The sequence below is a fragment of the Alnus glutinosa genome, chromosome 14 (assembly GCF_958979055.1).
Source record: "Alnus glutinosa chromosome 14, dhAlnGlut1.1, whole genome shotgun sequence".
Lineage (NCBI taxonomy): Eukaryota > Viridiplantae > Streptophyta > Magnoliopsida > Fagales > Betulaceae > Alnus > Alnus glutinosa.
The window spans coordinates 25,269,015-25,280,895 of NC_084899.1; the positions used below are offsets into that span (position 1 = coordinate 25,269,015).

General features: G+C 36.7%; 1 protein-coding gene across 2 annotated transcripts; it reads right to left on the minus strand.

The window, feature by feature from the left end:
• Nucleotides 1–261: 261 nt before the first annotated feature.
• Nucleotides 262–10,569, minus strand: LOC133857393 (histone acetyltransferase GCN5). Of its 2 annotated transcripts, XM_062292651.1 has the most exons (13): nucleotides 9,787–10,561; nucleotides 9,572–9,636; nucleotides 9,328–9,408; nucleotides 9,058–9,129; nucleotides 7,453–7,621; nucleotides 6,324–6,367; nucleotides 6,036–6,135; nucleotides 5,186–5,254; nucleotides 4,576–4,630; nucleotides 2,514–2,632; nucleotides 1,653–1,746; nucleotides 662–803; nucleotides 262–571 (listed from the first exon to the last, which is right to left on the minus strand). In XM_062292651.1, exons 1-13 carry the CDS (start codon nucleotides 10,387–10,389, stop codon nucleotides 505–507), a joined length of 1,680 nt encoding a protein of 559 aa, XP_062148635.1. In that variant the 5' UTR covers nucleotides 10,390–10,561; the 3' UTR covers nucleotides 262–504. The 2 variants fall into 2 exon arrangements, with proteins under 2 accessions (XP_062148635.1, XP_062148636.1); XM_062292652.1 differs by lacking the exons at nucleotides 262–571; nucleotides 662–803; nucleotides 1,653–1,746 and having other exon boundaries at nucleotides 2,534–2,673; nucleotides 9,787–10,569.
• Between the last annotated feature and the right edge of the window lie 1,312 nt (nucleotides 10,570–11,881).

An 11,881-nucleotide genomic window follows, 5' to 3' on the forward strand; every position in this document is an offset into this window, starting at 1 on the left:
AACAAACGTATAAACTTAAAATTTAGGTTTTTTAAAGCCCACCCTCCCCTTAAGTAAATAATAATGTGCATCAGTTCTTCCATATCTAGCATCTTACTGGTGATATTCACTTTCACTGTTTCCTTTTGTCATTGACGAGCCTGCGGCGTGGAGATGTATAAATTTAAGTTAGCTAACCCTACCGATAGATTCGAAGTTTCTTGATTAGAGGTTTGTCAAATCTCATCAAATAAGAAAATATTCATATGTGATCCAAACCGCTTGATTTGAACAAATAAATTACGCTCATATAAAATAATAATAATAATTCAAAAAAAAAAAAAATTACAAAATGCGAGTTGTTAATACATGTTCAATCAAGTTATATATTATTTCTTTAAGACTCGTACAATAAATACAATATCACCGAATAATAAAAAATCAGCCTTAACCATGCACATGCAGACATGTACTTCGAAAAGGTTACAATGAAGGGGAGAATCGACACTACATATAATGAATTCGTCACTGCTGATTTTTTGGGCCAGATTGGAGACCTGATTGAACTCTGCTTTGAAAATGGCTTTCCAACCTGCACAATAAAATCTATCATAGTGAGAATCACGAGGTTTGAGAAAATAAAATAAAATAAGAATAAGGATAAGGAATTAGAGCACTATGCCTTGTTGCACATTTGTAATAAATGGTCTCAGGAGAGTTGTAGGTTCGTGCATTGGCAAACATTCTTTTAACATCCGCCACAAACATCTCAAATGTTACATAATATTGCTCAGAATCTACCCTCTTCAACATCGTCTTCAAATCTGCAGTAAATTGAAATCGACTAAAGCATCACAAATTTGACATAAATGCACAAGATAAGTTCTTTAATAGATTTTTCAACAAATATACACTAGGGCATATGCAATTATAGCTTTCAGTATTTGGGTACCGTGCTTTATTTAGTGAATAACTGGTTTTGGAAGGACTCGATCAACGCCATCAATATTTCAGTTCAAAATATTTTGAAACAATACATCTTGAATAAATAAAACTCCCACAAATTTCACAACACCATGGTGATGATAAAAGTAGCCAAATAAAGCAAGCAGAACCGGAGAGGAAGGGAAGCCGCAGGGGGTCAAAGTTTTAATTCTACACTAACACCTCTTTGAAGCCACCAACTGTGTGTATATGTTACCGATTGAATAAGCAACAGTTGCCAAACATGTGTCAGTTAATTTAATATTATAGTTCTGCACCTCTTCCATTATTACATCAATTTCCTGGATTAATTTTAATTTTCCAAAAACTTAGAAGCCTTGATTACCCTTCTCGGTGCAATGTGGATAATTTCAAGAGACAATTGACCTCATTACATGTTTGAAGACATTATCCATTTTAACATTAGAAACAGCTCTCTAAGTGGTTGATATAGAATAACCTCACATGAGGTTATCATCTCTAACGATGTGGTTGCATGGAGAAGAATATATTGTTTCAGGCACCCATAGAACCAGAAGGGCCCCTCGTTTCAAAGAGTTAACAAACAAGGAAATGTTCAAAATGACATGACCAAAACAGTGTTAAAGAGTTCTACGGAAAAACGTACAGTGCAGAAAACACATACGTTGGCTAGTAAGGAAAAGATATACAAACGTGATAGTTGTTACCCATTGGATCTTTGATGATATCATAATAATCAGGGACATCTCGTGCATCAACTGGTTCCTTGAATGGCCAAGCATCAACATGGTCATGCATCGACTGCTTAAAATAAACACATATTGGGTAAGATCCAACTTGACAAGGAAAATATAGCCAATGGGATGTTTAAGAAAAATGGCAATGTGCAAGTATCCTTTCATTTTTGAATTCTATGGGAAGTTCGGCAAGTTTTCTATCCATACTGACAGCACAAAAGACAACTTCTCACACGTCAGCCTGAGATCTGGAGGGTCCTAATATAATAGATAGTTTCAGGAGTCGGTTAAGTAAATCATTATCGGAGATGGGTCTTTATTCTGTTGTTGCAGAGCACAATAACAAGAATAGGCAGATCTGATTCTCAGTATTCCCTCGCTGTTCTACTTTAAAAAAAAAAAAAAAAAAAAAAAAAAAAGTATTCCGTCGCTGTTCTGATGAGGCTGTCACCATATATATTCTATGCTCAAGATAAATATAGCCTCTTACCTATGCACATACCTTGAAGCTGCTAAGAGCCTGAAGCACAATTGACAGTCTTAAGGGGCATATAAGTGTGAAAATCAGGGCATTAACTTGCAATCTCAGGTCAATTTCAAGTTGATTTAGCAGTTGCGAACAAAAGATATTTCTTTGCAACCATGTTTTTCAACATAGCTTAGTATGATGAACTCAAAGATTTCCAAACAATACCTGACTGTCATTTTTTATGGAAGTTGCAAGATCCGATGAAATCAATCTCTAGAGCTTCCCATGAATAACTCTTCTTTTGATGAAAGTATTACATGATTAAAGAATAAAAAGGTAAGAAAAAGATCTTAGAGACTTGCCTTCAGAAGTGAGCGCATGAATGAAGTCAAATGTTTTTGATTTGTGGCACTGTCTGTAGAGGCACTTAAAGTTCTAAACCGTGAATGGCCCCACTGATCAGGAGTCCACCCAGCCTCCCCTGTTATCAAATAGATTGCAAACTTCCAATACATTCTGGAACTTCATGAAACAAATGCAAAAACACAAACTCAAGTACCATCTAGACTCACAAATTGCAAAGTTCATATCAAAAAGTCAAATTAGCAAGACCATTACTTGCACATTTACGTTACTAGTACAGCATATCACACACCAGCAAAATTTGGTTTCATTTCAATTAGAAATTATGTTTTGAAGTGAATCAAATTACAAATCTCCTTGGTATAGTAACAAGGACAAGAACACAATTACAAGTTACAACAACCTATTTAACATTTTTTAGGAAGGTTTTATACAAGTAATTTATGACATTCACGCCTTAGAAAAAGATTACTTTAATGGGCTATATCTGATAAATAGATCCACACAGTTCTGTATAAGAGTAAAAATGGAAAGAAAAAAGAGCTACCTTTACATGGAGCAATCAAAATAAAACTTTTTTTTTTTTTTTTAAAGTAGTTGAAATATCACTAAAAAGTGAAAAAGCGCAATCCAAGTACACACAAAGTATACAAGGGAAGAACTTAGCTAAAACAAAATAAAAAAATCATGAAAATTAAACAAATTAGGATAGACAAATGCATCTGTCCAAAGGTAAAGAGTATTGAAGAAGAAAGACTTAGATTCCACTACCGTCCTCTCCCAGCCCTCAAAATTTATATAATTTATTTCCCTCCCACACAGCTGCACTCTGAGGACTATCATATAACCTGGTCCAACAAGCAAGCAAATCTACTACTCGTCTAGCTATAACCCAAGACAGCCCAACACGACTAAAGATAGCACTTCATAAGGCACTAGCAACCACACAATGGAGAAGAAGATGATCCACAGATTCTTCGCTCCTCTTCCACATTCAACACCAATCAACAACAATGACAAGCCACTTACTTAGATTATCCATGGTAAGAGTTTTCCATAGAGCGGCCTACCAAGCAAAGAAAGCCGCTCTAAAAAGAATCTTAATCTCCCAAATACTCTTTCATGGGAAGACAAGGATGTAGAAAGATCTAACATTGAACAACCTCTTTTGGAGGGGACTCAACAAAGTTTGTCTTCACCTCCCCGTCTCAATCTAAGGGACTACAATAAATTAAAAAATGAAACAAAGACATCCACCTCCCAATCACAAGCCGCTCTACAAAAGCATCTTTAACACTAACGATACTATATAAATCTGGGAAAGCTTCCTTCAGGGCCTGATCCTCATATCATAGGTCATAACAAAATCTAATCTTAGAACTATCTCACACCTCAAATATGATATGACTAGAAAACAACCCCCACCCCACCTGATATTCTTCTATAACCCAACCCCATATGACCTATGAACCTCATTAGAACACCACCCACCTCACGAGCTGCCATACGTAGAATCCACCACAACTCTCCACCAAGCCGCCTCATGCATATAGTGCCATAGCCATTTTCCTAAAAGAGCACAATTGAACAACAAGAAGTTCCAGACCCCCAAACCCTAGACCAACTAACCAAGTGAAATTTGAACTCTTCACCAAGCCCACCTCATAAGAAATCTCGTTGTAGCTTTTCTATGTAATATGCAATACCAGCATGGAGAGGGAAAAGAGACAAAATACGTAGGCAAATTGGAAAGGGTGCTCTTGATTAAGGTGATCCTACCACCCTTAGACAAGTACATAATTTTTCAACTAGCCAAACAACGTTCTGTCTTCTCAATAACACCATCCCAAATAGACTTGGCCTTATAAGAGGCTCCCAACAGAAGACCAAGATACTTCAAAGGAAAAAGGAAAACCTTGCAGCCAGAAAAACAGCCAAACCATCCACATTAATGACATTACCCACAAGAACTATAAATGCCATCCAGTGCACTGAATTTTCATTAAGTACCAAAAGTAAAAAAGCATATGGTAACCAATGAGGGGGAGTTAAAATACTTACTCAATCCAGGGATATCCTCAACTTTGATGATTTTCTTGGGAATTCCAGCTTCTTTCTGAACAAACAAGTTCTCCATCACAATTAGACACATCCATACATTATGTTAACATGTTAATTTTGGAAATAAAGAGAAGCACAATACAACACTTGAAAAAAATCTTAGAAGGTATGCCAATATTGTCCGTGGTTCAGGATTGCTACTGACATGCATCTAGATGCTTTCTAGGTGTCTAATTTAAGATAGAATCAAAGCAAGAGGTGTGACTAATTCATTTAGTTTAGAACCAAAATTGAATATTTCCAAATCATTAAATAGTTTTATGAGAAACGGTTTTATACTAGCTTGAAGTCTACATTAGGAAAAAAGTTTGAATTTAGATATATGAATACAAATTTATCACGAAAATGGCTATTTGACCTTGATCATGTACTAACTACAAGAAGGTGCTCTGAATATGCAAAAGTCTAATCTACTATGAGAATTGCATGCAATCTGAATTCAGTCAAAACTATCAACTCAGACTCTGTATTGTTAAACATGAATACCATCATAAGCATATAGTATGTATTAATTAGAGATCTCAGAACATCCAGAAACCATAGTATATACCTTCTGAAAATCAATTCCAGGATAAACAATGTGACAATTCGAGAGCTCTCTAATTTTTTCATCAATTGCCTATCATAACCAAAACATCAATAACAACGCAGATTATAGTCAGTCAATATGATGAGATCAGAAAGTATGCATAAGAAAAAGGAAGAAAAAATAAACAGACGAAAGGAAGTCAGAAGCCACACTTTCAATATGAAACAAAGATAATATTAGTAACTTTTAAGAGAGAAATTATTCAAAAACAACTTGTAAGGGGACGGAGGGAGCATATGATTAAGTTTCCCTTCTAATTGGCATTCTGAGTTTGAAAAAATATTTGACCAACTTGAGAATGAAATATTCGAAAATTAAAGTCTTTCCATGAAGCAACATGATTAACTCCTTTTTTTTTTTTAATTTCCGCTCAGTTTCACGCATATGTAACTTTTTTATAGAGAACTGCTAGGACTTCTTACAATTCAACGGTTAGAGAAGAAGAACCAAACAGAGAACTAAAAGGAAGCTTGAGACAAAGGAGGAGCATTAGCACACTCCAAAAACTGCACAAAAGTGAGGGGTGTTTCGAAGTAGTTCAGCAATTTTTACCCATCAAACGCAGTTAAAAAATTTACAATGCAAGGCCTTAGCCAAAAGAAGAGGGGGGGGGGGGAGTAAGAAAAGAAAGAAAGTAAAAGTAACATAATTTGTCAGGGGCAGATAATGAGGTAAATGTTCAAGTGAAAAAAAATACTCAATATAGTTTTCTCTATAAATTCTTATCATGACTTACCATGTCAAAGACAAACTCATACACCTTAATTATACAAACCCAAAATATCCGTGACTAAGCAGATATTTATCTTACCTGCCTCTGACGGCGAATCATAGTTGACAAATCAGTGTATGGAAGCTTTTGGTCAATTTTGCACTCCATAAGGATTCCTCCATCATAGTCTTTTATATACCTGGGATGCTACTGAAATTCTCATAAATAGACTAGAAACAAATAGATCGTAATGTCTGAATTAATGGAATATTGGAAGAAGGTTTTCAAAGGAGTCAATGAATAAACAGGTTTTAAAGGCTTCTAAAAGGACCTAGAAGTGAAAATAAGTTTTGTTAGTCTTAAGCCTAGAGATGTCATTAAACCTACCCTTGCCATCGATCTTTCTCCAAGTGGATCTCTTTAGTAAAACCCTACAGGTAAAAAAAAAAACTTCAAATCATTCTATAAAACCAAATCCTATCCAGTTAAGAGAAGGATAAATAAAGATAAGGCAAATTACACAGTACCATTCCAAACTATCACCCTTGTTGCAATGTCCTCACCAAACCTCTTTTTTTTTTTTTTGTAAGTTCCTCACCAAACTTTTAATTTGGGCTATTGACTCCTTAATTTGGAAGAAATCTTGTAATGTACCCCTCACCGTCCAAATTAGTACAAAAACAATAACTGAAATACCCAATAAAATAATTGTGAAATTCAAATTCCACTGATTTTGTACAATTAAATTTCGTTATGAGGGTTATTTTTGAGTTGTGGAGCTGGTAATGGGCGGCGGGTTTGTAGGTGGGGATGGTGTAGGGGTTGGATAGAGAGAGAGAGAGAGAACATGGATGCCAAAAGAGAAGCCATATCACCATTTGTGTTAAGGAGTGTTTCAGTCATTTTCTCATTTTTGGAACTGATTTGGACGGGAGGGATTAAATTGCAATAATTCTTCCAAATTATGGATTAATAGCCCAGATTGGAGGTTTGAGGGGAATATTACGACTTGATAGTTTTGGATAGTAAAGTATAATTGACCCTGGAGAAATATGAAAAAAAATAAAAATATGCCAAAACATTAGCACCAAGGATTAATCCATAAATCCTAAAGGAGCCATTATGAAGATAATAAATAGAATGATAAAGAAGTAGTAGATCATGAAATCAGATAAATGAATAATCCAACCAATACTAACCAGCAAAATGACAGACATAATGAAGGACTATCTAATCTAATTGCAAATGTAGCACCCCTTTGAAAGTAAACTGACCTACCTCCAAGTATTTGGATGGAAGCTTATACCTGAAAAACAACTATTTAGGAAACTTTCTACTTCTTTAACTTCCCTCATTTTATTTTACCAAAACAAAAAAAAAAAATCTGCAGCAGATCCTCATGCAATGCTGTCTCTAGAGACATCCAAACATTTCTTATTAAGAAACATGGTTGTGCCACTGTTAGTTAACAAGCAATAAAAACCCTGATGCACTAGGAGAACCACGAGAACGAGACCTGTTTGATAAAATAGCCCACAGCATTATTGTCAGCATATGTCAGAAAATGAGTTAACCCATCCGTGTCACGTGCATGCTGTTTTAAGTGATTCATCAGTCTGGTGCCATAACCTTTTACTTGCTCATCAGCTGTGATTGCACAAAAAGCTATCTCCCCAAACCTTTGGCTGAGATTTTACAGAGAAAATGAGTCTCATTACAGAGGGTAAAAGATGTTTCATGTAACAAACAATAACACAGAAATAATCAAGTCGAATTACTGCAGAGTTTTTACTAGCTCCTACACACTAAATCAAAGTGTAGCACAAAGCTAAGGAAAAAGAAAGGAATTCCAGATCCATCCACTAAAAGTAAACTTAGGATTGGTCTGAAGCTAAAGAAGTCAAACTCCTGAGAATCTAAAATTGCCTCATAATACCATCCATTCACTTGTCACATGACAAGTATGACCATATTGCAACTAAAAGTTCTTCCAACAGAAATGCATTTCTTGCTTGAACTGCAGACAGACATAGGCAGCCAAGCTAACTAAACACAAGAACTTCAGGGAGTGAATTGAAATTAGAAAAGAAGAAGAAAGCACATATAACTATGGAAACGAAACAGGAAGGCATAAGTTAAAATGTGCAATATAAAGTTCTCCACAATTCTACGCTTGTTCATTGAAATGAGTAACTGCTCATATTGATAGAAAAATGGAAACATCAGCTCAGCTTAGAATGATGCGGAAAAAGAATAACAGCCCAACAAATGTAAAATAGTTATAGAGCGCCTATATTTGTTAGAGAGGCGCATGATTGGGAAGTGGGTGTCTTTGCCTCATTCTTTCAGGTGCTACATTCAGCCACAGTGAGTCAAGATCGTACAGATAGGCTCTGGTGGGTCCCTTCCAAAAAAGGTGTGTTCAAGGTCAAGTTCTACTTCAGCTCCTTGGTTGGCTCTGAAGGTAGACGCTTTCCTTGGAAGACTGTGTGACGAACTCAGGCTCCTTCGAGGGCAGCTTTTTTTGCATGGACGGCTGCCCTAGGCAAGATTCTTACAGTGGACAATGTCAAGAAGCGAAAGATCAATCATTGTGGATAGATGCTACTTGTGCAAGAAATATGGAGAATCAGTGGACCACCTTTTTCTTTACTATGATGTGGCTTCCACTTTGTGGAATCATGTTTTTCCTCGGTTTGATATGTCATGGGTCATGCCTAGAAGAGTTATCGACTTATTTGCCTGTTGGTGGAAGGTCAAGGAATGCTGCGATTTGGAAGATAGTGCCAATTTGCATTCTTTAGTGTATTTAGAAAGAGAGAAATCTTAGGTGTTTTGAAGACATGGAGAATTCCATGGAGGATATTATAGCCTCGTTTCTTCATATGCTGTATTTTTTAACGGCAGTCTTTTTGTCACCCTTGTCGATTAGCTATTCTATTTACTTGTTTGTTTTTTTTTTGCCTTCTTAGGCGTTTCCTTGTGTATACTTCCAGTGTACTTAGGGGTGCCTTACGCTTTCAATAAAACTTTATTTACTTATCAAAAAAAAAAATGACACTTGAAGGTGAAGAGACAAACAAATAGATAAACACAAGGATGTCGCTAATATGAACCTTACCTGCCATATGGGCGATATGTGATACCACCAACAACCTGATTACGCCGGATAACCATTACGGATTTATGGCTTCTGTAGAAACCAAACGTGAAAAGCATGCAAATAATTAAAAACAATATATATTAAACACTATTTATCAGAAAGACGTACATAACTGGGGGGGGGGAGAAACATAAGTCCCCAACTAGAAGAGAAGTTGGCGAGTTTTCAACTTCTAAGTTCATTTCTTGCAATGTGTGGCTACTTTATACAAAGTTCTAATTATATTACCTATCCATAACAAGGCGGACAATGTACTCCTTTGGCATGTTAGGTAATTGCCTTGCAAAAATATTCTTCAATCCTATCAACCTGGAGAAACCAAAACCAAAATCATATAATTCGTACAAAACCCCCTAAACTGGTAGAGCCAGTAATTTTTGGCATTGGTTAAAGCCAAAAGACTTTGAGCATAAGCTGCATAGAAGGAAAGATTCTAACATGAATGTTGAGGGAAAGAGAAGAAATAGAATACCAAACCATATGCTCATCAATACCATCATTTGAAAGGCACACAAACTTGAGCCTTCCTGCCTCCTCCTGCAACATTTCAGCATCTCTATAATAATCTCACTATATTTCTATATCATTCTAACCAAACAAGCAAAAATTCAGCGGGAAAACTTGGTTTCAATCAACCAATCCTTGCTGGATTTTATCGAACAAAGAGAGAGCCTTTGAGCCTTTTACCTCTCTCTTCAAACTCTCTTCCCTGGCACTATAAGCTCCACTGGTCTGTATATTCTCCGTGAATATCTTCGTGGCGTCCTCTTTCACCACGATCCCCGCCATCGAGCTCCCAACCGCAGCGGAACCGGGCCCCACTGTGCCGGCACCCTGGGTCCCACCGTCCTTCCCGCACTCCGAGTTCTCGATCTTCACCGTCGAAGGGTTCAGATTCTCCGTCTTGAGCTTCGTGCTGCGCGCCGAGCCCCCTGAGCCGCCTCCGGTGGTGGTAGACTCGATCCGGGCCGCCGTGAAGGTGCGCATGGCGGAGGAGTCATCATCGGAGTCGTCAGCGGCGGCTGCGGCAGCTTCCTCAGAGTCCTCTTCGGAGTCGGAGTCGTCGGCGCCACGTCCCCGGGCGGAGATGCTCTCGAGGTCGTCATTGGATGTCAAAGCACCGTCGCGAGTATCGGCGGAGAAGGAAGAGGGCGGGAATGGGGGCGCGTGGTCGTCGGGCGCGAGCTTTCGCTTGTGGATGGACGAGGTGGCGGACGAGTGGGACGGAGATGGGGACTGCGAGCTACGTGAGCGGTTCGGCGCGGTGAGGTGCGAGGAGTGCGTGTCCATTTTTCTTTCGGCTAAAACCTTGGACGATGTTAGGGTTTTGCAGGTGAAGCGTCAGGGGCTTCAATTTGCCGAGAGGACGGAGAGGGAGAGCCCCGTGATTTCGACGACGTCGTGCGCAGTCGAGGAACAAAGTGACGCCGTTTATAACAAATGTTGGTATCACTTTGTATGTATCATTGTACGTGTGAGAGAGGTCCAAGTAGACCGAGAGCCATGGCACTTGTTTAGTTGTTTTGAAATTTGGGTCATTAATGGTGCGTTTGGTTCGTAGTGATATTCAATATTCGAACCGGGTTTTTATTCAAAAACCCATACCCGGATCCAAGTTGAATAAAACCCATGGGTCACTTGAATAAAGTTTGAATAGTTTGAATAAACCCATCATATATTTTTTTTAATTATTTTTTACTATACCAATCATTATACACAACTTTTCATACAATCCAATCATTTCCAATCATTTTATACTATTATAAAACACTTTTTTAAAACCCATCATATATTTTTTATTATTATTTTTTACCATACCAATCATTATACACAACTTTTCATACAATCCAATCATTTCCAATCACTTTATACTATTATAAAACACTTTTTTCCAATCTTCCAAATTCAACACCCAAACACATATTCAAAAGAATCTAAATTATATTCAACATCCAAACACATTTTCATTGCCTTGAAATCCGTGATCAGATTCTGAATATTATTCATATTCGAAATATTCGATACCCAAACGCACCATAATTTGCTCATTTCCGAGCGATTGATTTCCATTTTCCAGAAAAACATTTGTGAAGATTCACTTTGGTTCATGATAAAATAGGACAAATTAGTACGAGGTATCCCATATAAATTGCCACAACATTAGTGAAAGTATTGGTCTCGTTTTACAACAATTTTTTTTTTTTTTTAACAATAAATAAAAAAAAACATAAACAAATAACTTTAAATACAAAACATTCAAAATTATTTTTATTTTTTCGTCACATTAAAACATTTTTTCATCCAAGCAGCAAAAACACCTCTAATTTATTTTTTTATCAAACTAACCTTAAACCCTTGCACGACTCTCTCTGATAAATAGGATCCCCAAATTTTATTAATTGATCGGCTAAAGATCTGTTTAAATTTACAATTTCAAAAAATACAATTTAAAAATATTTGAAAATGTGTAATTTGAAAAAGTAATTTTTTTAAAAAAAGTTAGGCATTTAGTAAAATGACAGTTTGATTTTTAAAACCGCAGGTTAACCGTTAAAATTCTATATTTTCAAAAAAACACCGCATTGCCTACGATTCGAATAAACAGGTTTCTACAGTTTTAAATCGCACTTTTTTAAAAACGCAATTCTCAAACTATTCATTTTCTACAAATTGGTTTAAAATCACACTTTTCATCTAGAAAATCGCAATCCTAAACACACCCTAACACATTAAATTATTATTATTTTCTTTTCTTTTTGCATTAGAAAAGGTCCGTAGAATG

Coding starts and splice junctions, on each gene's coding strand:
- LOC133857393 (XM_062292651.1), bottom strand. CDS start 10,389: ATGGACACGCACTCCTCGCACCTCACCGCGCCGAACCGCTCACGTAGC. Junction 7,622..9,057: donor ACATATCGCCCATATGGCAG/GTAAGGTTCATA, acceptor GTAAAATCTCAG/CCAAAGGTTTGGGGAGATAG. Junction 6,368..7,452: donor TGGGCTATTTTATCAAACAG/GTCTCGTTCTCG, acceptor TTTTACCTGTAG/GGTTTTACTAAAGAGATCCA.